This window comes from Cervus elaphus, chromosome 6 (genome assembly GCF_910594005.1).
Source record: "Cervus elaphus chromosome 6, mCerEla1.1, whole genome shotgun sequence".
Taxonomy (NCBI): Eukaryota; Metazoa; Chordata; class Mammalia; order Artiodactyla; family Cervidae; genus Cervus; species Cervus elaphus.
In genome coordinates, this window is record NC_057820.1 from 46,254,029 (window position 1) to 46,281,924 (window position 27,896).

Genomic DNA, 27,896 nt, shown 5'->3' on the forward strand with positions numbered 1-27,896 from the left:
TATATGTAAGACTAATTATTTCGATAGTAAATATTTTTTAATTCAAGATAGTACTTTAAACCATGGGAGTATGTTTCTACTATTTTACAGTATTTAAGTACTTTACTGATTTAAATTGAATCCAGGCAATTAAAAAATAACACTTACCATTGCCATATGGAAAAGCACGTGCAGAACGACTATCATAACCAGAGGAATGTCCACTGTCAAAGAAAAATGTATGTTTACGTGTTGCAAGTTCTGAATTTTAGCTTGGTGCAAATAAATGCAAAGCCTAAGGTAGAATTATGACTTGCCGAACCACCATGTAATTTGTTCTGTTTATTTTTGTTTGTTCTGTGTCGCTCAGTCATGTCCGACTCTTTGCGACCCCGTGGACTGTAGCCCACCAGGCTCCTCTGTCCATGTAGTACTAAGTTTAATACTGTTAAATAGCTTGTGTTTTCAGTACTAAAAAATTAAGTTATTACGGAATTACAACCACCATAAAATGGTAGCTGCAATTCCATAATAACTTTCTTTTTTAATCCTGAAAACACAGGCTATTAACAGTATTAAGCCTAATGCTACATGTAAAGAAGATACAGCTTATTAGTATTTTTTAACATAAAGAATCCAGTCAATTCAGCCTGACACAACAGACAACAGAAGCTTTGAGGCTGACAGAGTACTTCAGACACAGTTAAAAGTTAGCCTTAGAAAAGTAATTTTAATGAATAAAAATCAGAAATTCCACCCTACTGACAGACTCAACAAATACTACTTCTTAACATTTTGAGTAAGAAAACATATGTTTAACAAGGACTTAAAATTAAATGCTTATAGTCTCACGAGTCACACTTTGCTGAGTTTTATCATTTCTTCTGAAAATCATATGCAGTTTGATGCTACTGATCTAAAGTTCTCATGATTTTTCTTTAGTTTGAATCACTTTCTCAGAAATACAGAATTTTTTTTTAAGTAGCGCTTTTTGCCACTTAAGAGGAAATAATAATAGCTACTATTTACTGGTTAGTTCTGTCTGTCAAGAATGGTGCTGATGCTTTATACTCACCTGAGTTGTTTGAATCTTCATAACTCTATCAACCCCATTTGGCAAAAGAGGAATCTGAGTCTCAATGAGTTATTATGCACCCTGCCTTGCCACAAAGCGGGGAAATTTTGAAGCCAAATTTGAACCAGGTTTGTGTGATTCCAAAGCATATGCTGTTAAACATGGTATTGCCGTCCATGAGGTAAATGTTCTTTACCACAGCATTCCAAATAACAAACTATAAATACAGGGTATTAAAAATAAGGTAACTGCCAGGCAGAAGGGATCCATTCTTCCTCTATGGAAGCCGAGTTGCACTGGGTAGCAAGGAATAAGGCAGCTTTTCTTTACTGTGGTCCCTGATAATAGCTATCCTTACTTAATCCTAAAACAGACACACATTATTCATAATTTCTATATATCTGTTTGTATATCCCACAAAACTTGACTATAGCCAAGGTTTTACCAATCTACTTGTATCCCACAAAACTGTATATCCCACAAAACCTGACTATAGCCAAGTTTTTACCAATCTGTTTGTATATCCCACAAAACTTGACTATAGCCAAGTTTTTACCAATCTAGTGGTTTCTTTAATAAGAGTACCATAAATCAAAGCAAGATAATTCAAAATACTATCATTTCGTTTTCTTTGTCCTGTTCTGCAATTAGGTATAGGTCCAATATCTTTTCTAAGAGTAAATAACACAGATCTAGACTTCCGAATTAAAAGACAGGTACTACTGTTTGCAAAATCAAATCTCTGAAAATATTACCAAGATACATATGATTCTCCTGTCAAAGCCTATGAATGATAAGAATTCACAGCGTCCACACTGATTACCTTTCTATTGTTGGTATGAGAGAAGGAGGCGGAGCACCTGGCGGAGGAGGAAAACCTGCAACATTCAATCATAAGATACAAAGAAGTTAGAATGTAATACAATGTCGAGTTAAAAGTTGTGTGTCACTAAATTTCTCTGGGACTATAACGTGCTTCTCTATGTTATAATGGACAGGAAAAAAATGGAGCTTACATTTATAAACAGATTTTTGGATCAATATTAACTCTGAATGAACAGTCTGGTCTAATACACAGAGCACAAACTGGGAGTCAGGACACCCGGTCTTATTTTCAGCACCACACACAGCCCATTTTGTGAGTATGAGAAAGTTAATCTCAGTGCCTTACCTTTTCCATATATTAAACAGTAGTAGGATTGCCACCAGATACATTTTAAGTATTTTAGAAGAAAAGCAAATAAAATAACATTTACCTCTTTCAAAAATATTTTGAGAGTTTAGATGTATAGAAATGGCCTTAAAATGCATAATTTTTAAATAAAATCTTACCAGTAAATATATAATGCTTAAGGCTGAGAATATCCATCATAAAATATGTTTTAAATAGCACAACCCTAAAGAATTAATTTACAAAGAAAATCACATAATGAAGTTTTTAAATTAGTTTAGAAAGGAAATAATTTGCAGCTTTATATTATGAGGTCTGCATTCTGAATAATTCACAAAACCTAGATGAAATACCACAGAATACGGCTACCAGGGACCTTAACAGTTAATCTACTCTGCACTTTCAAATTCAGTCAGGCAAAGAAGCATCTCAACAAGGCTTGAAGAGTCTACAACTTACAATACCAATTCTTTATGACATCAATTTCTGCCAACTTTTAACGACCCTATTAGAAAGTACATTAAATTATGTAATTTAAATCTCTCATACTACAATTCACATACTGATCTTAATGAGGACAAGAAGCAATCCAACAAAATACATGTTTGAAAACATTTCCACTAAGCCTCCTGTTTAGTCTTCTATGTAAAAATGAATCTCAGTTTTCCTACCCCTTTTCAAAAGTCCATTTAAATCAATTTTTGGCCTTGTTTCAAGCTGTTTTAAATTCACCATGCTCATCTTCACTGTGTCAAGTTTTAGGTTCTCCTCTTAAATATCTTAGCAGTGTAAAACTTAGCAATTACTACTTAGTCCTAGAGTCCACAATCCTATTTTAGACAACCTTACAATCACATTTTTTTTTAACCTATGAAGACACACCAATGACTCCTTTAAGACTTCTCCTGACAGGTCTTTTTCAGCCACACTCATACACAATCAGTGACTATCTGACAACTAAATATGTATACCATCCTAAGCTATTTAAACTCTATTTACCAAGGTCATTTTGAATTTAGACCCACCCTTCCAAGCACTGTCACCTCTCATCTCTTTACATTTCATGACTTTTAATACTGAACTTCATAAACACACTTGCTATCACAGCTGCATCACACTACAAAAGAAAAAAAAAAAACACCCTGAAAAACTGTAAAAAAAAAAACCAACACTGGGCCGCATGTTACACTCCTGTTGATCCTATTCTTACAAGAGTGAACAATTAAACCACTGCTCTATGAACAATCATCTGAACAGCTGTCAACCTATCAGTGTGGTTCAGAACATATTTTCTCACAATATTGAGTTACGTCAGGAGGGTAAAAACAATCAGAAACCACATGATAAAATCAAGATAAATGGAACTTTCTCTTCTCTTGCAGTCACTTCATCATATAAAAAATTCTTTGGTTTGAAAAAACAATTTTTAATAAAAATTTTCTTTTTAATCCTATACTCTGTTTTCTTCAATAAATTGATATGGTAAGAATTTTCTCAGAATCTCTATTTCTACAGAAATGGGTAAGACAGGTATAAGAAAACTAAATATCTTAATCAAAACTGGAATGAAGCAAAGGCAGAGCTGAAAATAGGACCTTGAAATCCCAATAACCTATTTTATATTCTAACCACATCAACACCGTCCCTCCTGTAACTATAAGAGCTTGAAATTTCATGTTTATTAACAATGATGGAGAAAACATGAAAAAAGTTTTACCTGGAGGTGGTACAGTTATTGGAATACCTAAAAAACAAGTGATGAAATTTAATATAGTAACTGGATTTCAAAACCTGTTATGTACTTATGCCATCACGAAAGAAAACTTTGAAATAAAACCCCTCGCCTCATCGTCCTGGCTTATTCACTCAAAAGCAGCATTCTGTTTTCTTGCAGAGGACCAACAATTCGAGTATAATATCAGACTTCCTGATGAAAACCCAGCCTAACAACTTGATAACAAGATTTCCCCACTAATTGTAACCATGAACAAAGTGAGACGTTAGTTTAAAAAAAGCACCCTTGTGCACACACAAATATCAAACTCCATAAAATTAACACTAAGCTTGATAATCAACATCTGATCTTGTTATTTTAACAGTATAATAGGCAAAGTGGTAATGGGCTTATCTTAAATACTGCAGGTAGTACAAGGTAACTCGGAAGATGATGGATATTCACTTTAGTAAAGCTATGAGGGATGTTCAAGTATGGACATGAATTGTTTTTCTATTGTTGACAGGAGTGTGGAAAGGTTATTATTTCCCTTGACTTGTGGGAGTAGAGACAAGGGATATAGCCAATTCATAAATTTACAACCCTAGGGCACACTAAGATGAATGTGAGTGGTTTACTTCAACAGAAGTCAGTAAATACTAATTTGAGTGACTCTCACTCGCACACGTTATAATCTTTAAAGGAATAAACTAGGTATAAACATTCTCAATTTACACTGGTCAAGAAAGTGAAAGTGTTAGTCGCTCAGTCGTGTCCGACTCTTTGCGACCCCATGGACTATAGCCCACCAAGCTCCTCTGTCCATGGAATTCTCCAGGCGAGAATACTGGAATGGGTAGCCATTCCCTTTTCCAAGGGTTCTTCCTGACCCAGGGTTAGAACCTGGGTCTCCTGCACTGCAAGCAGATTCTTTATCATCTGAGCCACCAGGGACTCTTCGAATGTGCCCTTAAATCCTAATTTAAAATTTACATGTCATGCAAATTATAATTTTCTTATTTGAAGAAAAACGACTAAGTATAAAAATTTCAATATGAAAAGCTTTTTCAAGGAAAATGTTAAATCATAAAGAACTTCAACAAAGTCAGAATGGTTTACTAAATCCTTTCTTATAAAACTGCATCAAAACTATTCCCAAACAGGAAAAAGTAACCTAAATTCATTAACTAAGAACATAGGAAAAAATAATGAAAAAAATTGCTTTCAAATGTTTGCTTGTCAATGGAAACATCTGCTAGTAATTTAAAATTTTTCTATGCATGTTTTACCAGATTAAGAGGTTTATTTCAAACAGAACTTAAGGAACTAAGTAGGCCTTAAAATGGAGAATGAAGCACCTTATTTAACCACCCATGTAATAAAAGGATATGGTAAACTCAAACCAACAAGACTGAAAAGATAAATAACGCAGTGGTCATGTTTCAAAAATCATTGGGCATCCACAAGTCTACTAAAATGAGCCACTCCATGGTAATTCCCGTAACTCCTGAGGCACCTCCCTGCTTCCTACATTACTAAACTAGAAGAGTCCAGCAAACAATACAAACTAACAAAAGGTCCAGACACCACACTAAATGGGGAATTAAGGAAGGCAGAGTATATTAAATGCTCTTAATAGCTACTATTACTTGATCTTCATTAGAAGATTATAGATTTTTTAGGGTACTACTGAACTTCACTACATGTCCCAGTTCTAAATACGTGACTATTTAATTCATGACCATTGTCCTAGGTAGGGTAAGGTAACCATGCTGATTTCAGCAACCCACTCTGTAATCCTAATAACTTTACCCAAGTAAATACATCAACAGCATACATCACTTAAGCTAACTACAATGTGAACTCATATAAAATAACTAAGAAAATACTATTCAGCCCTCTCAACATTTAGACCTCAAAAACATTTAAGTTACCAAACTTTCACAAAACATAAAAATAAAAGAATATAACCAAACTATTAAGTGTGCTATGAAGACAGTTAAAATTACAAACATTCTGCTTTTAATTTCTCTTACTACAGTAGTATCATAAGACAGATTCTTTTAAAAAATCAACTGAAAGGAATTAAGAACACAAAAATTATGCTACATAGATAGATACGGATGTCTTTCCAAACAATACCTACACATTAGAAAGTTGGCATGAGAACTAGAGAAGACCCTTTGTGTGAGATGTATATATCATCTAAGATAATTCAAATCTTAATTTTGATTTAAAGTTCACTGAAACAGAATTTCAAAGTTGATGAAACACTATACGATCCATTCTTTTGACAATTAGCAAGTATATTTTAAAAATGCTACTTAAAAAGTTTAATATGTAATATAATGTTATACCAACACAATTCTCATCTAGAAAATCACTATTTAGTATTTGACTTTTGTTAACAAGAGGGAACAGTAAAATGAAAGATAAAATTCACCTCAAAATTCCCTGTCCTGTTTCTCCCGGCACTCCCAACTTTCCTGGCCAACACACGTGCTGCCCAGCCAACAGATTTGAAATACACAAATCACACATTGTGTTTCTGTATCCTTTATCTTTAAAATGAGCAGCAGAAACAAAATGTTTTCCTGGAAAATTCTGCATACAGCAGTAAAATTAAGGTTTCTATTACTGGCCAAAAGCTTTTGGAAAAGTTATATTCAAGTTCTAAAGGGAATGAATAGATGGGATTTTGAAACTTTAGTGACCATCAGAATTACTTCAAGAATTTGTTAAAATACAGATTGCTGGGCCCATCCCCTGGAACTTCTGATTCAGGAGGTCTGGCGTGAGGCAGAGAATCTGCGTTCCAAACAAGGAGATGATGATGTTGCTGACCAGAGACCATGTTTTGAGAATCACTGGATTTACTGCAGAACTACTCAAAATGTATAAATTCCACTTCAAATTTTTATTAAACAAAGCATGTGCCACTGTGAAATAAAACAGTACAGCTGTATGACAGCCTATACTGTAAAAGAAAGAGAATAGGACTTAACTTTACCAGTACGTAATATGAACTTTTAAATGTAAAGAAGTGTAAGGGTGAGTGGAGGGACTGTTAGGGGGTTGAAGGAACTGGTACAAAGAAACAGAAAGGCAGCACGCCAGCAAAACATCACATCAAAAGGAATTCAACTACATTTAAAATTCATTATTTTTAAAATTCTCACAAAAGTAATAGCTCTGTATTCAAGTTAAAAAATGGAATAAAAATTATCTATGAATTCATTCTTAATGTATCCCATCATTATTTTACATAACTAAGGCAAAAGAAGAGTTCTGCGATAGGAGACCTCCAACTTGGCTTCCAATGATTCCCGCCTCCTGGTATTCATGTCTTCTTATACCTCTGGTATTTATATCCTCCCCTTGTAGGTGGGCTAGATAATGATTTATTTCCAACAAATGAAATACAGCAAAAATGATGGAATGTTATTTCCATGACTGGGTTACAAAAGAGACAGACTTCTATTTTGCTGGTTTCTTCTATTGTGTTCTCAGCATTCATGCTATGATAAAGCAAACTACCATGGTGGAGAGGAAGTGAATCTTTTTAACAAAGAAGTCAGTGATTCTGAACATGAGTCTTTTCTTAGCAAGTCTTTGAGATGAGCATCTCAAAGTCTGTGAGAGACCTTGAAGCAGAGGACCAGCTAAGTTGTCCCCACATCGCTAATCCACAATCACTGTTCAATAATAAATGTATGTTGTCTTAAACCATTGCACTCTACAAAAGTAATCTGTTGTGGATCAAGAGCTAACTGATACATATAGTAACCAGCTATCAACTACTTATTATTTCTCTATTCAGTTCAAATGAAAGAAAGAAGCACAGCAGAATAATGTGAACTACGCTTTCTATTTCTCACTTGGAAATTATAACCTTCATCAACACTTCAGTTCAGTTCAGTTCAGTTCAGTCTCTCAGTCGTGTCCAACTCTTTGCGACCCCATGAATCCAACGCTGGTATGTTACAAACTCCAAAACCCCTAACCAGTTGCCTCAAGTCTCACAAATTACTACTTTCAAGTCATCAAGCTCATAGGTAAATACTGCACACACAAAAAACTGAGTATACAACATCAAGGTTTTTAAAAACCTTTAAATATGACCTTCCACCACATGCTTTTCTATGTACCAGTGTTTTAAAGATTACACACACATACATATCATCTACAATCTACACTTAAAAAATATATGAGGTAGAATACTTATAAACCTATAAAGTAAAACAATTAATTACAAGGTACAGCAAGGAATGGGAGTAATTTGAAATGAAACATTGTGTTAAAAGGCACTACGAACACTTAAAGCATCAGAAATGGTAATCAGCATACCCTACACCTAAAAAGTAAAAAAGATAATTTTACATTAACTATAAAATTGGTGAATTATTTTATCTTTATTACAATCTCTTACTCTTCCAATTATAAAATAACCTAAAAGCGTACGGAAAACAAAAATTCTATGTTAGACAAAAGCATCTCAGATTAGAAATATCAGTATTTTTACTTGTAAAGGAATTAAACTCTAAAGGCAAAATGACTAGAAGAGTAGCATGAATGAAAGCAAATATTAAATCATAATTAAATTCTACAATATACAGCATCTATGCTGGTGAAGAAGACTCTGAGAGTCCCTTGGACTGCAAGGAGATCAAACCAGTCAATCCTAAAGGAAATCAACCCTGAATATTAAGGACTGCTGCTGAAGCTAAAGCTTCAATACTCTTAGCAACCTGGTGAGAAGAGCTGATTCACGGGAAAAGACTTTGATGCTGAGAAAGACTGAAGGCAGGAGAAGGGGATGCAGAGGACAAGATGGTTGGATGGCATCACCAACTCAATGGACATGAGTTTGAGCAAACTCTGGGAGATGGTAAAGGACAGGGAAGCCTGGCGTGCTGCAGTCCATGGGGTTGCAAAGAGTCGGATATGACTGAGCAACTGAACAACAAATGATGTATTGAAAATATAACTATTATAGAGGGAGCATCCACAGGGAGAAAAAGACATTCAAAACACTCAACATCCTAAAGAAGCTTTTACATGCTATTAAACTTAAATTGTGCTCATTACAGACAATTAGCGTTATACCCTATTTTGAGTTTACTGAAAACACTGATAGACTATTGTATTTTTTTAATATAGAAAACTACAACAAAACAGAAAATGAAAACTTCTTCAAAAACCCAAGAAATTATCTCTCAAAAGTTACTTTTGGAAACTACATTTTTAGTGCTTACATTTTTGGCAAATAGAATAGATTAACCTGCAGATTTGCCATGTAAGACCAAAAATCTTGATGAAACTATAAAATCAGCTTAATGTTATACTCACAAAATAACTTCTCAACTAAAGGGACAAAATTATACTTCCTCAAGGGTGCAGATAATATTCACTGAATATAAGTCAACCTTCTGCAAAGTAGCAGTTCTCAAAGTACTAGCTGGAGCTTCCTGGGGGGTCCCTAAGGCCCTTCTAAGAATCTGAAAGGTCAAAACTCCTTTCATAAAAATGCTAGGATGTTATTTGCCATCTTCATGCTCATTCTCTTACAAATGTGCAATGAATTTTTCCAGAGGCTACATGACATGTGGAATCACAACGGATTTAATGCGAAAGCAAACGGGAGAGTCCAGTTTTCTGTATTATGCCACATGAGTAAAGAGATTTACAAAGAGTAAAAGAAGGCCATTCTTGGCACTAAAATTTTTTGTCCTTCTGGAAGAATAATTTTTCATTAAAATGTTATCTTAGTATGTAATTGGATTAGACATACCTTAAAAATAGTAAATAAAATATCTTAATTTCTTCGGCTTAATTTCTAATAAAAAATGAATATATCACACATAAAGAAAAGCTCTTTGAGGTCTGCAGTAATTTTTAAAAGTATAAAGGGATCTGTGACCAAAAAGTTTAACAGCCACTGCACTAGAAACCAGATTGCTAACAGGAAAATAATCAAAAGACAATGAAAACCCTGAGGAAATACAGAAAAACTGTAGAAGTGAACTGCTTTTCTCCCTAGCCCCATGTGTCATCACTAACTCAAATTCAAAATATTTAAGGAACAAACAAGATTTTTAGGTTCATATAATTTGTAGTACTAAATGACTACTGAGATGCTAATTGTCTTACCTACCTAACAAAAGTCTTTTAGGAAAAAAAATACTTTGCTATAAAATGCAGAATTTTATACATTTTGAAATCTAGCTGAAGAGCTAAACCCTATGCATGCATGCATGCTAAGTTGCTTCAGTCATGTCTGACTGTGTGTGACCCTACGGACTACAGCCTGCCAGGATCCTCTCTGTCCATGGAATTCTCCAGGCAAGAATACTGGAGTGGGTTGCCAGTCCCTTCTCCAGGGGATCTTCCCAACCCAGGGAACAAACCTGGGTCTCCCACTCTGCTGGCAGATTCTTTACTGTCTGAGCCTCTAGGGAAGCCCACTAGATTCTATATCCAATTTTAAAAGCAGAGATGACTTATCTATGGTCTGGGCTGCATCTCCGTAAAGCAAAGAGCCTTATTCAACTTAGTAGAATTCTACTCATGTGCTAGATTTCAATTGTTTCCAAGACTTAACAAAACAATACTCATATGAGCCTTAACACTGATTAAGGTAACAAGACAGGAGTTAAACTGACTCTTCCCTTCTCTTGTTCAACAAACTAAATTATATAAAAATGATCATAAAATATGACACTAAAAGTAAATTAACATTTAAAATCTAAATTAAAAATCTATCATAAAATGTAATACAGTTTGACCAAAGTTTAAAAATCAGTCTATTTACAACTGCAAATTAAAATGTTAAAAAATAATAATATAAACCAGACATGAAGGACAAATCCTGTATGATTCCACTTATATGAGGCACCAAGAGTAGGCAAATTCAGAGAGACAGAAAGAAGCCACCAGAAGCTACAGGAGGGAGGAAGGTATTATGTTTAATGAACATACAGGCTTTGTTATGAATGATGGAAAAGTTTTGGTATAGATAAGGGTGATGGTAACACAGCATTGTGAGTGTACGTAACGCCACTAAACTGTACAATTACAAACAGGGAGGATGTAACTGTCAATCTTATGTCATGTTATCACACACACACACACCCACCCACACAAAATCAACTGCTCTATAGTATCAATCCTTCCAATTCTACAATTTGTCTTCAAACATGCAAGTATCTAAAAACTGGTTTAATCAGTAAGCAGACTTCTTAACACAAATCAGGCAAACAATAAAACCTCAATGACTGTTGCTGTTTGGTCACCAGGTTGTGTCCGACTCTTTTTCAACCCCATGGACTATAGCCTGCTAGGCTCACTCTATGGGATTTCTGAGGCAAGAATACTGGAGTGGACTGACATTTCCTTCTCCAGGGATCTTCTTGACCCAGGAATTGAAGCTGAATCTCCTGAATTGGCAGGCAGACTCTTTACCACTGAGCCACCTAGGAAGCCCCAAACCTCAATTAATTGAATTAAAAAAATAATGTCTGATTCTTACTTTTTTAGCTACTTTTTTTTTGTAGCTGAATAAAATAGGCATTCAAGCAAAATTGTCTATGTTCGAATTCTGGTTCTGCTACTTTCTAGCTATTGATTCCAGTTTTCTCATCTGTAAGACCAGAATAGTATCTACTTCAGATGGTGTTGAGAACCAAATTGAGCTAAAACATAAAATGTGTTCAGAACAGTGCTTTCAACAGTAGCATTCAATAAACATTAGCTTTTATTTCTATTATTACTCAGTGAAAGCATGAAAGCACACTAATAATGTGCGTCTGAAAAAACTCATACAATAGAAAGTATTTTCTGGATTACTAAAAATAACAGATTTTCTGAAAATTAAGGAAGATCTTGAATAAATTACAGTGTTTGTTTTCAAGTTACTATCAGTATGGTAGCAAGGAACCACATTACTTTTCCATTTAGAAAAGCTAATCCAGAAGTCACAACATTAATTTAGTACGAAAGTCCCTTACATGCTTATTGTACTCGCCAATACAAAACCTCCTCTACTCTTTAGACAAACCTACTGTGGCCAGAAGTATGACTTTGTCTGTTATAACAAGACTTCACATATGTTGTAGATGTGTGTTTGAGGGGGAGAGGAAACAACATCTCTCTTTTCTGTTAACTATTTTACAGTGAAAGTTTCTTGAATGAAGCAGCTTCCCTGGTACCTCAGTCGGTAAAGAATTTGACTGTAATGCAAGAGACCAAGATTCGATCCCTGGATCAGAAAGATCCCTTGGAGAAGAAAATGGCAACCCACTTCAGTATTCTTGCCTAGAAAATCCCGTGGACAAAAGGCTTCAGTCCATGAAAGTAAAAGTGAAGTCACTCAGTCGTGTCCAACTCTTTGGGACCCCATGGACTGTAGCCCACCAGGCTCCTCCGTCCATGGGATTTTCCAGGCAAGAATACTGGAGGGGGTTGCCATTTCCTTCTCCAGGAGATATTCCCAACCCAGGGATTGAACCCGGGTCTCCCGCATTGTAGGCAGATGCTTTACCGTCTGAGCCACCAGGGAAGTCCTGGGGTTGCAAGAATCAGATACAAGTTAGCAACTAAGCCACCACCCTAAGTGTCTATTCATGCAATAAGCCACATCTGTACACCTCCAAGAGTTGATCATAAATGTCACCCTCCACACCAGGGTGCTTCTGAGTGAATAAAAACAATTAAGCTGGGACAATAGGTTTAATAGGACTATTCCAGACAAATCTGGATTAACCCCAAATTAAGGGCATAATACAACATCACTATATTTGTTCCATCATATACAGCTCTACGTTCTTAAAAACTTAAGCATTTGAAAGCTGATGTTAACAAAGGCAACATTAGAATGTTTAAATTAATTCTCCAAAGAATTATCCCATTTTTCCTTTCAGTATTTCTCAAGAAGGCAAAAAGAAAACCCAAGGTTTCTGTAAGACAGAGTACTTTTAAAAGTAATACTTACGAAAAGACTGCTTGAGCCACATCTTTCTTTCATTAGCCACTTATGATTCTTAAGGTGATCTAAATTATAGCAAACTCTACAGAACATGCTGTAATCATATGACTCTGTGGCAAATGGTAACTGTAAATGAGGCTTTAATCACTGCCTATGTTCGTTCATCTGGTATATATATTAATGCACCCATACTGTTGTTTAAAGCCAGTGCCCACTCTGACTGATAAGAGCTTGTGTGACTGCACCAACTGTCAATCTGAAAATGTCTTTGGTGTTACGGATACATGAATATGCTGCTAACTCAATTAGCTAACATATGTAGGGAATGTCAGGTATCCACAGGGTCTCTGTGATTGGCACTGCAAGGAAACACAAATGGAAATGCACAGCTTATGCTCTTTCTAACAGCTCACAATCTAGTAAAAATAAGGAGTAATCCAGACAGTCTCAACTTACAAATATTTGGTTTTAACATGAACTGGTATCTTTCCCTCACTATCACCCCTAGCAAATATACCAGTTAGACTATGACCACATGCACTGATCATCTTTTAGTTTCATTATTTCATATTTTCTCTTTCTCATAGGACAAAAGACCCATTATGAATCATTAAGTCCTCATTATTTTCTCTTTTCATTTAGTTAATTCTCACCCCATCAAAGATCCCAACCAATATATACTGCTTAAAGCAGCATGAGAATTCATCTGAATTTGTATTCCTTAAATGCTGACAGGATGACACGGAAAGGTAATATAAGGATAAGCATCAAAAGAAATCTGTACAGTTGTTAAAAATATGGAAAGCATGCAACTGAAAATTAACATTAAATAGCTTAAACAACAGAAAAATAATCAGTGGTACTCTACGGTATAATTCCATAGGTAATCTAAACATTTTATTAAAAGATTTGTTATCCTTAAAAACAGAGATCATATGGCAAAGAAATGAAATGTATTTTACCATTTTGAAAAAGAACACACATCCAGATAATGCCACTGCCTATCAATCTCCTACAGAGCTTCTAAATATTCTTACACCAGTGAGGTATTTATTCCTTTGTTATTATTTTGTACCACTATTTTCTCACTTACTTTAATAACGTGTTAAAGAATACCTGGGGATATACTATACTAGGCAGTAAAGAAAATTCTTTTAAATCACCTTTAGTAATTAGTAATGTTTAAATAAGATTACAAAGCAATGTAAAGACTATGACCACATGCACTGATCATCTTGTAGTCTCATTATTTCCACATTTTATCTTTCTCATAGGACAAAAGACCCATTCATGAATCACTAAGTCCTCATTACTTTCTCTTATCATTTAGTTAATTCTCACCACCTCAAAGATCTAAGAACCACAGGTTGAATCTTAATTTCTGAATGGTTTCAGCTTCAGAACAACCAATTTATTGTCAGAACAAGAAATTCACTGAACTTGAGAAATAATGCAGTCTGGAGAAAGCAACTCAAACCTATCTAATCTTCTCTTTCTACTATTTTTGAGACAACAGATTCCCTAAAGCCATAGTCATGTTTCATAATTTTCTTATCCTTTTTGGAAAGCAGAGGTAATCTCAGAAGGAAATCAAAGGTGCTGTGGTTGTGGGGCTGATGCAATAGCTGAATTTTAGAGGAAAAGGATGAATATTACAAAGGATTATTCAGATCCCTTAAATGCCTCTGTACTCTAATCAGAACTGCCACCTCTTAAAGACAACTCTCTGGCAAATGCAAACTGAGTGAGTGAATGTGGCTCTCTAGTATAAACTGATTTTATTAATAAAAAGCAAATTTTTACGTATGTGGCACATGTAGTTCTGGTTAGGACCAGCAGCTAATTTTGAGCACTTATTACTGGAGGTCTCCCCAGGAAGAAAATAATTATCTCAATCTGGTTAGTAAACCGGCTAAGGGATATAAATATTAAAAGCCTATTGTGAATAAAATAACAAAGGCTATCAGACAAAAGTTGAAAGTATACAATTAGGGAATTATTTGTGAATTTTTTTCTATTACCATTGATCTAGCTTTTAATAAATCACCAAAAGTGGCTGAGAATATCATAAAAACTGACATTAATTTTCTGTCATGTTTAATAGGCCCCTGGCACCCAGAAACATTCTCTGAACAAGAAACCAGTATACAAAGAACGATGACAACTAGACTTGACATTTTCATTTCATTCTCTTCATAGGATATAATTTTTTTTAACCTATGCAATTCTAAAAGTATCTTTTTTTTTTTTTTCAAAACAAGGTAAAACGACTCACTGTGAGTTTATACATACACAATTAGCAACTTTAATTTAGGGGAATCACTATATTTTTGGAACACAGTTTTAGTCCACTAGTCTCTATTTTAGTACACTGCCTCTTTGCTTTGCTGAAATTGTTAATACACATATACATCTGTTTCAGTGTGAATCTACTGAAGATTGAGCATAAATTTCTTGTTCTATTACTTTTAATGTAATGCAGTGAAGATTCTGTTTTCAAATATATACTTTAATTGTTAAGTTCAAAATTTAAAAACACTCACAGGCTATTTTTCTTTCAGAATCAAATGTCTTATTTACTATTTACCTGGTGGTGGAATCAGAGGTGGAGCAGTGCTGACAGTTGGAGGAGGTGGAAGAAATGGAGGAGGTGGAAGGTGAGTTGGAGGAGCTCCTGGAGGGAAAAATGGAGGTGGTTTGCTAAAATTGTTGTCTACTTCAGTAGCAGATCTTTCAGAAAGGACCTAAAATCAAAGCACAGTTAAGTAAAAAGGTGAATAAATATTCTTATCTAAGAGTAAACTCACTAAATGAATCTCATTTAATCTAAGAAATAAGTTTTATTCACATACACATATTTTGGAGAAGCAGGACTAATTTTTCTACGCATGGGGTATGTGTGAACATTACACGTATGTGAGTATACACTCAAACACACTTTTAAAAATGTTCATAGTCAAAGCCTACGGAAAAAATGAATCATTACAAGTAAAATTTTTATGGAATAATTAAGAGATTTAATAACATTGTAAACAAGAGACAAGTATTTCACAAATAAAATGTAATGAGTATTATCTTTGTTACTCAAGCAAAGTTAAAGTATTCAAATTAAGACAATATAATCATTAGTCACAGATATCAGGATTAGGAAACCAAGATGGCAACAGAACCAGATATGCATTATACCAAAGCCTGTCATCATCAGGTTGCAAAGTAAGAGGCTGTAAGGCATGCATCAAATAGGGTAACAGGCAACTGGATATATAAAAAGCTTCTTCATCTGAGCGTTATAACCTTAAGAAGGGTTTAAGAAGGGTTTAAGGGTTTATACTCAAAAAGCAAAAGTATTTACAAAATACCAATCTTTGTGAATAGGAAAGGGACAAGCATCAAAGCTACAGGAGAGTGGCACCTAGAAATACGAATTTTTTACAAGATCCCTGATGGATTCTAATGTGCAAATGGGTTTGGGAAAAACAAAAAAAGCAGGCAACATAATGTTATATATTTATACTTTTCAAATCCTTGCTGGCTAAAGCATATCATTTAAACATACAATCCTTCCTTTCATTAACTTTTCCTACATTTAAGTACAGTAATTTTTGTAAGGCTTATGTTGAAAAACTATTTTTTAAAGTAGAAAGCAGAGTTATTTTAAGAATAAGCATGGCCTTTTAATGGTGGGAAAAGAGCAGAGGACTGTCTTCCAGTTTAGGAATAATTTACCTTTAAAGGTGCTAGAAAGAACATTCATATGATTAATTTATTAAAGGTAATAAGAATCAAAACACTTTGGATATTTTTTAAAGTACTCAGAGAAAGAAAATTAATAATGAAAAAGTGTGGTCAATTAACAGCTGAAAATCTTAAGTTACTCAAGTTCAAACTTGAGTTATCTAAGCTACTAATAACTCACTCCTTTCATCCTTTTAACTGAAAAGCACGAGATCTATTTCTCTCAGAAATGTCACATTAAATAAATTATGGTACAGCCATAGAATAAATCTATCAAGAGGAGATTTTTAAATCAAATTGTTAAGAATATGGAAAAATGCAAATGATAATTTTAAACGGAAAAAAATGGATACACAAAAATATAATCGTAGTTGTATCTGTCCCAATCTTACTTAGTGACGAGGAAAAGATCTATCAAAATGTTAAGAGTAGTTATCTTTAGATGGCAGAACTATGGATGATTTTATTTTCTTCTTTAAACTTTTCCCATATCTTCCTTTTTTAGTCCAATATATCACACTCATAGCAAGGAAAAAGAAATTTTACTGAAAAATAGCCAAAGGTTATACATTTTAAATAGAACAGTTTTTGTAATAACATAGTGATTATGTTGCAGTGATTGATTCACATTTTAAATCCCCTTTGTATTAAAAGCACCGAAAGTACCTAACACATAGAAGAGTGCTATGACTGAATAAATTAAACTAGAACATAGAATCTTTCATTTAAAAATAATAATTCATAAAATACTAAACCTGTATATTGCTGTTTTCATTTGCTCGTCGCCTTCCTTCTACTCGGCTGATAGTTATAGTCTGACCAATAACATCAATTGCCCCAGGTAATCTCCTGTAACGTAAAAATGGAATCATTTCAGTTTCACCTAACTAGATGTTTGGACAGTAGTATACACATTAGGTGAGAAATAAAGCCCCAAACCCTTTGCAATGTAATTTAAAATAAAACTATCACAACACACTTTGGAAAAAACTTCATTTAGGTAAAAAGTTTTATTAATGAGCTAAGACTAGCACATCCAACAATGATCGTAATGCTAATTTTAAAGTATTTTTGAAGGTTTTCTTTAAAGTTTATTATTTTTTAGTAGTCTCCAACTGAATTTACCTTTGTGGAATTGAAACAGGTAGCAAATACTAAACAAATGGAAATAAAATTTATTGGTCACTATAATTGTAACACATATCACAGTTATATTACAGATTAAAAAATTCTTCAAAAGGGCCTGAAAGTATATAATGCTCATTTTGAGACACAAAGAATATTTTTCTTAGTAATTTATTCTGAGCATTAGAAAAGAATAAAAAGGGAACCAGTTCTGCATAGCCGTTAGAAACAAAGCTTCAAATATTTAAATACCAGACCCACCTCCAACTGTATTTACAACCATTAAAGTTTGTGAGTAGATGGAAAAACAGTCTATCACAAAATAATGCTGCAAATTTAATAGGAAAATCTAACACGTTAAATTAAAAAAATAAAACAACATTAAAAGCCATTTATGCATGTAAGTAAGGACTATATAAAAATACATATGGTTAATAAAATACAAAAGTCACTTGTAGGCATTGGCAATGAAAAATGGACGCAAATTAGATGAATTTCTCTTTATCTGTACTTCAGTTCTGAACAACTGTGCTTTTAAAATTTTAGAACAATCAAAATACCATAAATCCTTCCACAGTCATCAAGTTAGGTTCCTTAAAATGACTAGTAACAGCAGCTACTATTTGTTGAGCAATTACATTCTCTACCTAAACCTCACAATAACCCTTAAAGAAGATTAACATATACCAGTCAGAGATGATAAAGCTAGAGCTAGAGTGATGTCACTGACCTCAGGAATAACTAAACGGCAAAACTAATTTACACATCTGAGTCTTTCCGATTTCAAAGCCTCAGATTCCTTCCCTTGAGCCATGCTGCCTTCCAGCAAGATACAGGAGCCCTTGAAAAATTTAGGACTTTTGGAAAGCAAGAATTGGTGGAAATATGTCTCAAGTAAGCCTTGAAATGACCAATAAATAATTTTATGCTCAGAAAAAGAGAGCCCTATAAAAAGCCAATAATGTCATTTGAAATGTCTTCAACTACTGATCCTGCCCATATAAGATTTATATTAATATATTTTATTAAACGTTCAAGCCTTACTGATTTTATGCCTGGGTCACTGACCTCCCCAAGTTTCCTCATGATCTCAAAGATCAAAAGTGATTTTCCTTCACTGGTATCCTTTAGTATAGCTGGGAAACTATCCTAACATGTATGGATTAGGAAAATTCATATACTTCTGACAGAACAAATACTGCTGTAACTTTTCCCTAAAACTTAAAATACTTATAAAGCTATGACCACTATAATTTCACATGAAATGCACATGTCATCCATTCTCCCATATAAAAACATATCTCAAATTTTAACATCTTAGCAGATAAAGGTATATATATCCTGAGGTCTGGACTTCTCTCACCATTTATTGTACCTAGACTTCATTGTAAAAGTCCTTATTTCTACTCTGTTTCTCTTCCATTCTCTTCTGTTCTCAATCACTGGATTCTCCCCACTCCAATCTTTTAAAATTTATTCCTGTCAAGAATAAATTCTCACAAAGTTGTTTGGGTTTGCAACCTGCATTACAAATCCTCCAAATTGTTAAAGTAACAAAAGGGAAAGATTCTATAACTTTGACCATGAACTTCTAAGCATTTGTGCTTTCAAAATTTCAGGGCCACATGGGAGTGCTCATTTAACAAAATTTGATCTTCAGTGTAGTTAGAGAAGCCTGATTATCTTTTTCAGCTTTAAATGGGTTACTCTATCACTAAAAGGGCTTCCCCAGTGGCTCAGAGGTAAAGAATCCGCCTGCATGCAATACAGGAGCTGCAGGAGACATGGTCTGACCCTTTGGTGGGCAAGACCCCAGGGAAGAAGGCATGGCAGCCACTCCAGTATTTTTGCCTGGAGAATGCCATGGACAGAGCCTGGTGAGATATGGTCCATATGGTTGCAAAGAGTCAGACATGACTACAGTGACTTAGCTGGCTATCACTGAAGATTCAAAATGGCAAATACTATGTTTCTAAAAACATACAAATGAGAAAGGAGTCTTAACAAACATATATGGCTAGAGGGAGTCTAAAAAATTGCAATTCCTTATATTTCCATAATGGTAACATCTCCTTGCCCAAGCACTTTTACCACACAAATTGATTTAACTTAATCAAAAATTTTGTTAGGAATTAGAAACTGATGAGAAATTTTATTATTTTAGAACAGATACATATGTATCACAGTAACATTTACTTTGATAATATTTAATGTTAACATAATTAAGTATCATTCTGATGCCACATTATGGAGAACGATATTGAACCATATTATTATTAAAGTTTCTGATGCACCACTTTCTATTTCAGTGTATAAAAAGATTTAGTAGAGCTTCACCATGAAGATCTACTATAACTTGGATTTCTACAAAGCACAGATTTAATTGGACTTAAAAACTTGTTCAGTAAGGCAGACAGCAGTTAATGTAGTTATCAAGATTCTCTTCTCTATATTAGACTCAATCACACAGTAAAAAGTGAAAAGACAGTAACTAACCATGGTGGATAGCTACAGTTTCATCAATCTAGTTTAATGCAGGCAGTAAATATTCACAAGAACCTCTACCTCTTCTCCTAACACAGATGAATATGAAAACAACTCTGAAATTTTAATGGAATCAAATTAAAATGCCGTATTTTGATAACTCTGATGTTCCAGAAAGGCTCTGAGAGCTGCTTACATAGATACAGCAGAAAATCTAAAGTCATGAACTCGGGACCAAGAGAAGACAGACAAAAGGTTAGTTACTAATCTTTGGCCACAAATTTATCTCTGTTTTTTTTTTAGCAGTCAAAATAAAGGACATTGTTAATAACAAAAGTCTCTAGTGTGCATTTAAGATAAAAACAAAACACTAGCTCTGAAGATTACTTTTCTTGGTAATTATGATAGCTAGCATTTACTGAACATCTACTATGGTGCTAGGAAAGCACTGTTCTAAGCACTTTACATATATTTACATCTCATAACAATCCTATGAGGTAGTACTTTACCTCTCTCATTTTATAGATAGGGGTAAAAAGACAAAAAGTTTCTCCTTTGATTACATCTTAAGTTTTTTTTTTTTTAAGTAGTTTTTAAGCTTTTAAACCACAAAACAGTTATTTAGTAAATATATTTTACACAGAAATCCAGCACATACATTATATAAAAAACAGCAGTTTCATAAAACAGTACTAACACACACTATAAAGGAAAATCAAATATGCCTGTATTAATATTTACATATAATACAGGGGGAAAAAACTAAAACCAATTAATATTTGGTGGTTCAGACCATCAAAGTGATCTCATACCCAACTAATGGATGGCAATTTCATGCTTTGAAAAACACTGAAATAGCGACAAAGTTTCCAATATTACTACAGCCAAAATGGAAGTGAATTTCACATCCAGTTTCTCAAGTTTCCTCCATACTGGGTGAAGCATAACAATGTACGAGTCAATAAAAGCAATTTAATCAGGGAGCAAAACAATGTGGTTTGAGAACACTGCCCTCTTGATGGTCAGGCTTACTCTAAGGATTTAACTGTACTTCTGAGCAAGAGTTTTAACTAGCATGCATGGGATACAGAGAAATCAAGAAGTCCCTGAACCTAAATATGTACATAAAAATACATGTATTTTCTAGGCAAAAGTCCACAGTTTGCAGCAAATTTTCAAAGGGCTTACTGCTTCAAAGAAAGTTGAGAACCTCTAGTCTAAAAAACCAAAAGGAATGAAACACATATCCTTGCAGAAATCTATGAATGTAGTTTTCTCACTACAGAGGTTCTAATAAGAACGAAGCAGGAGATATTTCAAGAGTGAAATCTCTAGGAAAACACTATGTGACTATTTCATATTGCCAAATTAAAGACAGATGTACTTGGTGGTATGATTATCTAAGTCAGGTCATACATCTGAATAGATGGCTGTAACAATTCTGCATGAAAACTGATATTACATTTTTTTAAGCTACTTAGGAGAAAGAGCCTTAAAAGACATGTAGAATGGATTTAGCCGTATCAGATGGGAAGGGAGGACGTCATAGACGAGGGAAGAACAAGAGTGGGGTACATATTATGCGCTGGATTCCAAATACACTATCAACCAATCTATTTGCAACAGGCAAAGCAGGATCCACTTTTGGTAGAGAATACCACATTTTAAGCTCAGCTGCACTTTTTAAATATATCACTGATAGGAAAAGACATGCTTCTACAGGTAATTAAAAAAAATAAAGACCTTCATATGTCCAATCACATAAAATCTTACAAGCCACACAATATAGCAACATGCATTCAGAGTGCTCAAATGCTTTGAAGAACAGGTACATTTTTCTCAGTATACAAATCTCATTTTTTTCAGTATACAAATTAAGACAGAACAGTAAACAGTGCAAGAACAAATGAGGAAGTCAATCTTAGATTTAATGCTCATTTAACATCCACTTCAAAAGTCTTATGTTTGTCTATTATAAGAACCCCAAGTAGGTTTAAATATTTTAGTAATTCTACACTGTAATGGAATTTTTATTATTCCTCTTTCAAGAGTTTGATTTGGTTTAAAAGTATTATGATATTGGAAAAAAGCTTAATAAAACAATGTAGAATTTGCAACTAATAAACTAAAGGGAGCACAGTTTAAAATTTAAAATGGAAACAAAACACAGAAATAAACTGAACACTGTGATAAGACTGTAGAAATCATCTGCAATGCCAATTCTAATTTTCTGTGTTCATTCTACTTCATTCCTCTCACTAACTGGCTTTTACAAGAGTAACAAATCTGAACGAACAAAACAAACTAGAGTCAATACTAGACTGTATTATTCTTTACAGTGAGCTTCAAGAGTTAAAACAAAACACAGTACTATATAAATTAACAGTAACATGGTGAGAAAAGTCTGTGTCTCCAAATACAGTAACTTATGAAAAGGATTTCAACCATCGTACAATTGTTCTTATACAGACTTAAGGAATGCTTCAGAACTAACCCCCCATTTCTCAGCTACATTCATTGTAAGAGCTGGAAAAGAGCTGGAATCTCATTCGCTATCTTCCACTCTAAGAAAGTGTGTGCACTTTCACTTACAGTTTTTACTTCTAATTTTCAAAAGCACAAAATACACACTGAAAATACAGTGCCAAAATTCCTAGTAACTACCCCCTGATATTAATCACAAAGTCAGAATAGGAGTTTTCTAAGTTACCGAAACCATCTTTTTTGGGGGGGGAGAAGGCGAAGCGTGGGGGGAGTTATACAGTCTAAGTACTGAGATGTATCATTTTCAGATTAAAGAACTATTATCTTCCTTAAAACTGGCCAATTTATTTCAAGAAATAAGCTTACATCAAAAGAAAAACTAAGTTAAAAATTGTAAGTCAAATGATCTATATAAAAGAAACTTCAGATGCTAAAACAGTAGCAGTAAAAGCAACAAATACAAAGTTTAAAGTTACATTAAAATAAATGATTTTAAGTATTTCTATGGCTTTGCTTATGAAAGTCAACTTGCCTGACTGGCAACATTTGAAGGCAAAAAAAACAGGGATCCTTGCCCTGGCTCTGCCTCTAACTTAGCCATGAATCTGGGCAAATTCCCTAATTTCTCAAATCTCCTCTTCCATGTAAACCAGGGACTAGCCAGAAAATAAAGAATTTCAGGATTAGAAGGGCTTTTTCAGATAAAATAGTCCAGCCCCATCATTTTACAATCATGGAAACAGAGGCCTAGACATTTAAGGAAACTATCCTAAATTAACGTAAGTGCAAACCCAAATATAATATCCAAATCCAATGTCCATGTCATGAAACTGCTGTAAATTTAAGAAAGTAGTCATTCTCTTTCTACAAATACGGCTACTGATTCATTATCAATAGTAGAATGACGAAAACAAACGCTCTATTGTCTGGCCCTTTGGGGATCAGTAAATAGGCTGTTCATGTTGCTGGCCAGGTTAAATATAAATCCAAGTGTTTATTTACACACTATAATAACAAAGTTAGTTATTAATTAGAAATTATATTAGTAACACTGCTATTAAATGTTGAGTTCCACAGAAATATTAAAAGTGAAGACTCAAACACCACTCCACACCAGTCACATCTAACTTTTCTTTATTGAAAACAACTCTTGAAATTTTCTATTTGTTCTTCAAGGAGGATTGCAACTTTAAAAACTAAAATTCCTGGTAGTCCCATGGTTAAGAATCTACCTGCCAATGCAGGGGACACGGGTTCGATCCCTGGTCCAGGAAGATTCTACATGCTCTGGGGCAACTAACCACATGAGCCACAACTACTGAAACCTGCTTGCTTTAGAGCCCATACTCCACAGGAGACGCCAACACAATGAGAAGCTCGCGCGCTACAACTAGAGATTAACCCCTGCTACCCACAACCAGAGACAAGCCTCACACAGTAACAGATCCAGAGCAGACAAAAATAAAAAATATATTAATTTTAAAACTAAGATCAATGTAACACATCTGCAAAAATATCAATGAGGGTACCTTTAAAATAATAGTCATATATGCAAACTGTCATTCTATAACCTATTAAAATAATATATGCAACGAGACTATTCTAAGACTATAAATAATATATTTTGCTCTGCATCAATGATCATTTGGATATTTACTGAAAAGTCAGAATATTTTTGACTTTCCGATAAATACCCTTTTGAGAATGAGTAAGTTTATTTTCTCTTAAGAAATTTTATCAAAGCCAAGTTGACCAGAAAATTCATACTCACAGGGAATATATAATGGTGACCCCCAAAGAAAAGAAATTGAAGAAATAAAATTTAGACATGGTTCCTCCCTTTACTTTTCTTTTAGGTGCTGTGACCAAAACATCTGATCATAATTTATATATTTAAGTCTGTAAGTGAGAGTAATTAAAAGCACACTAATATATCATCAAGTTGCCCAGGAAAAAAGCTTTAAATTCTTTAACAATAAAGACACACAAAATACACTTCCATATACTATCACCTTGTTTAAAACTTCAAATGATAAATTAGGAAGGTTCTTAGTTTGCATTACTAGTCAAGCAAGGTATAATTGCTTAGACTGATAAGTGTTGGCAATGTACTTTTATACCCTAACATACTTGCTTCTCATTACATCCTTTAGTCTAGAAATTATTACTCCCGTTTTGCAGACACAAGAGTTTACAATATCCATCCAAGGTTGTACACTTTGTAAATTTAAGATTTTGAACACAAACCAAAATTCTATGAAGAATGGATATGAGAAATAAGCATAGAAACAAAGGGAGATACTATTTCCAAAGACACCTGGTAGACCCACCTAAAAGAAAGGCGGGTTTACACACCGTAGTTGGAAATAAAGATGGAAAAGATTCAGTGGTGTCCAATTTTATACAGGTCCTAAAGACTGAAAAGGTCAATTTTCATTCCAATTCCAAAGAAGGGCAATGCCAAAGAATGTTCAAACAACTGCACTCATTTCATATGCCAGCAAGGTAATGTGCAAAATCCTTCAAGTTAGGCTTCAGCAGTACAAGAACAGAGAACTTCCAGAAATACAAGCTATGTTTAGAAAAGACAGAGGTACCAGAGGCCAAATTGCCAACAACTGTTGGATCATAAGGAAAGCAAGAGAATTCCAAAAAACATCTACTTCTGCTTCACTAACTACACTACAGCCTTTGACTGGGTGGATCACAACAAACTGTGGAAGATTCTAAAAGAGATGGGAATTCCAGACCACCTTACTTGTCCCCTGAGAAAGCTCTATGCAGGACAAGAAGCAACAGTTAGAACTGGACATGGAAGAACGGACTAGTTCAAAATTGGGGAAGGAGTACATCAAAGTTGTATGTTGTCACCCTGCTCCATGCAGAGCACATCATGTAAAATGCTGGGCTGGATGAATCACCAGCTGGAATCAAGATTGTTGGGAGAAATATCAACAACCTCAGCCATGCAGATACCATAACATACCATCCTAATGGCAGAAAGCAAAGAGGAACTGTAGAGCGTCTTGATGAGGGTAAAAGAGTGAAAGCTGGCTTAAAATGCAACATTCAAAAAACTAAGATCATGGCATCTGGTGTCATCACTTCATGGCAAATAGAAGGGGGAAAAGTGGAAAGAGTGATAGATTTTATTTTCTGGGCTCCAGAATCATTGCAGATGGTGACTGCAGCCATGAAATTAAAAGACACTTGCTCCTTGGAAGGAAAGCTATGACAAACCTAGAAACTGTAATAAAAAGCAGAGATATCATGTTGCCAACATAGCTCTGTACAGTCAAAGCTTTGGTTTTTCCAGTAGTCATGTACAGATGTAAGAGTTAGACTATAAAGAAAGTTAAGTGCCGAAGAATTGATACTTTGAAATTATGGTGCTGGGAAGACTCTTTTGAGAGTTCCCTGGACTGCAAACCAGTCAATCCTAAAGGAAATCAGTCCTGAGAATTCACTGGAAGGACTGATGCTGAAGCTCCAATGCTCTGGCCACCTGATGCAAAGAGCTGACTCATTGGGAAAGACACTGATGCTGGGAAAGATTGAGGGCATGAGGAGAAGGTGATGACAGAGGATGAGATGGCTGGATGGCATCACTGACTTGATTTTGAGCAAACGCCAGGAGATACTGAAGGACAGGAAAGTCTGGTGCACTGCAGTCCATGGGGTTCCAAAGTGCCAGACACAACTGAGTGGCTGAACAACAACAAAGACTGACTCAGGTGCGTAAATTTTATTTCAGATAGTGAAACGCACCCAGGGTTTTTGAAAATAATTAAAGTTGTTCAAAGTAAAATTCTAAAGAAAGTTAATTTTATCTTGTGTGTTTAACTACTTCACTCCTGCCAATCCTTTAATACCCTTTTAAAGCAATAGGAAAAATATATATTTATATTTACACATCTGCTTATTTATATTAAAAAACAGGAAGAATAAACAAAAAAACTATATGAAATGAAACTCTTTATTGACAGAAATGAAAAAAACTGGGCAAAGAGTAATTTGAGTTACTTTTAGATAGCCTTGCCTGTGGAACTATGTTAAATGTTCTGAACATGTACAAAAAAATAAGTGTGGAGAAGAAATGCTAATACTGAATAGCAACAAACAATGGATCAAATTACTTTTAAATGATTACTAAGAAGATTCAATACGAAATAAAGAAAGAGGAGTAGAATCTGTGGTTTCAAACTGGAAGTAAATGAAACATGACTGTGTGACTAAAATTTTACAAAAATAATGTACATATGGCAGTTTCATATCAAAACTGCTTAATTTTTCCTATCTCTGAGTGCTGAAAAGGACTAGAAGGACTGTATCACCTCAGTAGCAATGAGATAATTAGTGCCAAGAGTGTGGTTTCTAACTACCGCTTCCAACTAAAAAGCATCAGGATCCCTCAAGAAATGGATGCTACTATGGAAGGGGCAGGGAAAGTATAAGACAAGACTAAAACATCTAGGAGTACCAGAAAATAAAGAAGTCATCAAAAAAAGAGATGGTTGGGACATGTCAAAAGGTCACAGGAGCTGGTTTAAAGCTCCCACAGACTAAATTTGAAATAATTTGAGAATCAGTATGAATTACAGTGTGTGTGTGGTATCCACACAAAGTAATAAGCAATATTAATGTCACACATACTCTCTTAAGCATATAAAATAAAAACTGCATCTAATAATAAATAAGTGAGGGAGGTGGGAAAACTCATTTTTAAGGTGGAATGTCAACTAAAATGTAGAGGAATAACAGACAATAACTATTTTGAAGTAATAACTGATTAAATTAAAATCATAACTGAACATTAAAATTCTTGGAAGAGAATATTGATGCACTCTCCTCACAGATTACCTATTTATACAGTAACTTTGTAGAAACCCAAAGGACACCACAACAACTAAGTAATTAAGTTATCATCACTAATAATGAGACAAATTGACATCAAGCACCTACAGGCTAACTCAATGAGAAGAACACAGCATTACTTAGGTAGTATTCCTGTCCAAAAAGCAAAACCTAAACCTAATAATACAGAAATATCAGACAAAACCAGATCGAAGGATGATTTACAACATAACCAGATAGAATTCTTTAAGAGTTAATGTCAACAAACCCAAAGAATGCTCATGCTGTCCTA

At 34.4% G+C, this 27,896-nt stretch overlaps 1 protein-coding gene across 18 annotated transcripts in view; it reads right to left on the reverse strand.

Annotated features, from left to right (window-relative positions):
• FIP1L1 (factor interacting with PAPOLA and CPSF1) overlaps positions 1-27,896 on the reverse strand; it is a 65,899-nt gene that overhangs the window by 12,947 nt on the left and 25,056 nt on the right. For 11 of the 18 annotated variants that reach the window (XM_043906780.1, XM_043906776.1, XM_043906769.1 and 8 more), the window contains 5 exons: positions 17,413-17,506; positions 15,510-15,666; positions 3,943-3,969; positions 1,878-1,932; positions 148-203 (listed from right to left, as the gene is read on the reverse strand). In XM_043906780.1, the coding sequence (XP_043762715.1) occupies positions 148-203; positions 1,878-1,932; positions 3,943-3,969; positions 15,510-15,666; positions 17,413-17,506 (389 nt within the window). The remainder of the gene's footprint in view (positions 1-147; positions 204-1,877; positions 1,933-3,942; positions 3,970-15,509; positions 15,667-17,412; positions 17,507-27,896) is intronic. The other 7 variants (XM_043906777.1, XM_043906773.1, XM_043906778.1 and 4 more) reach the window with 1 other exon arrangement.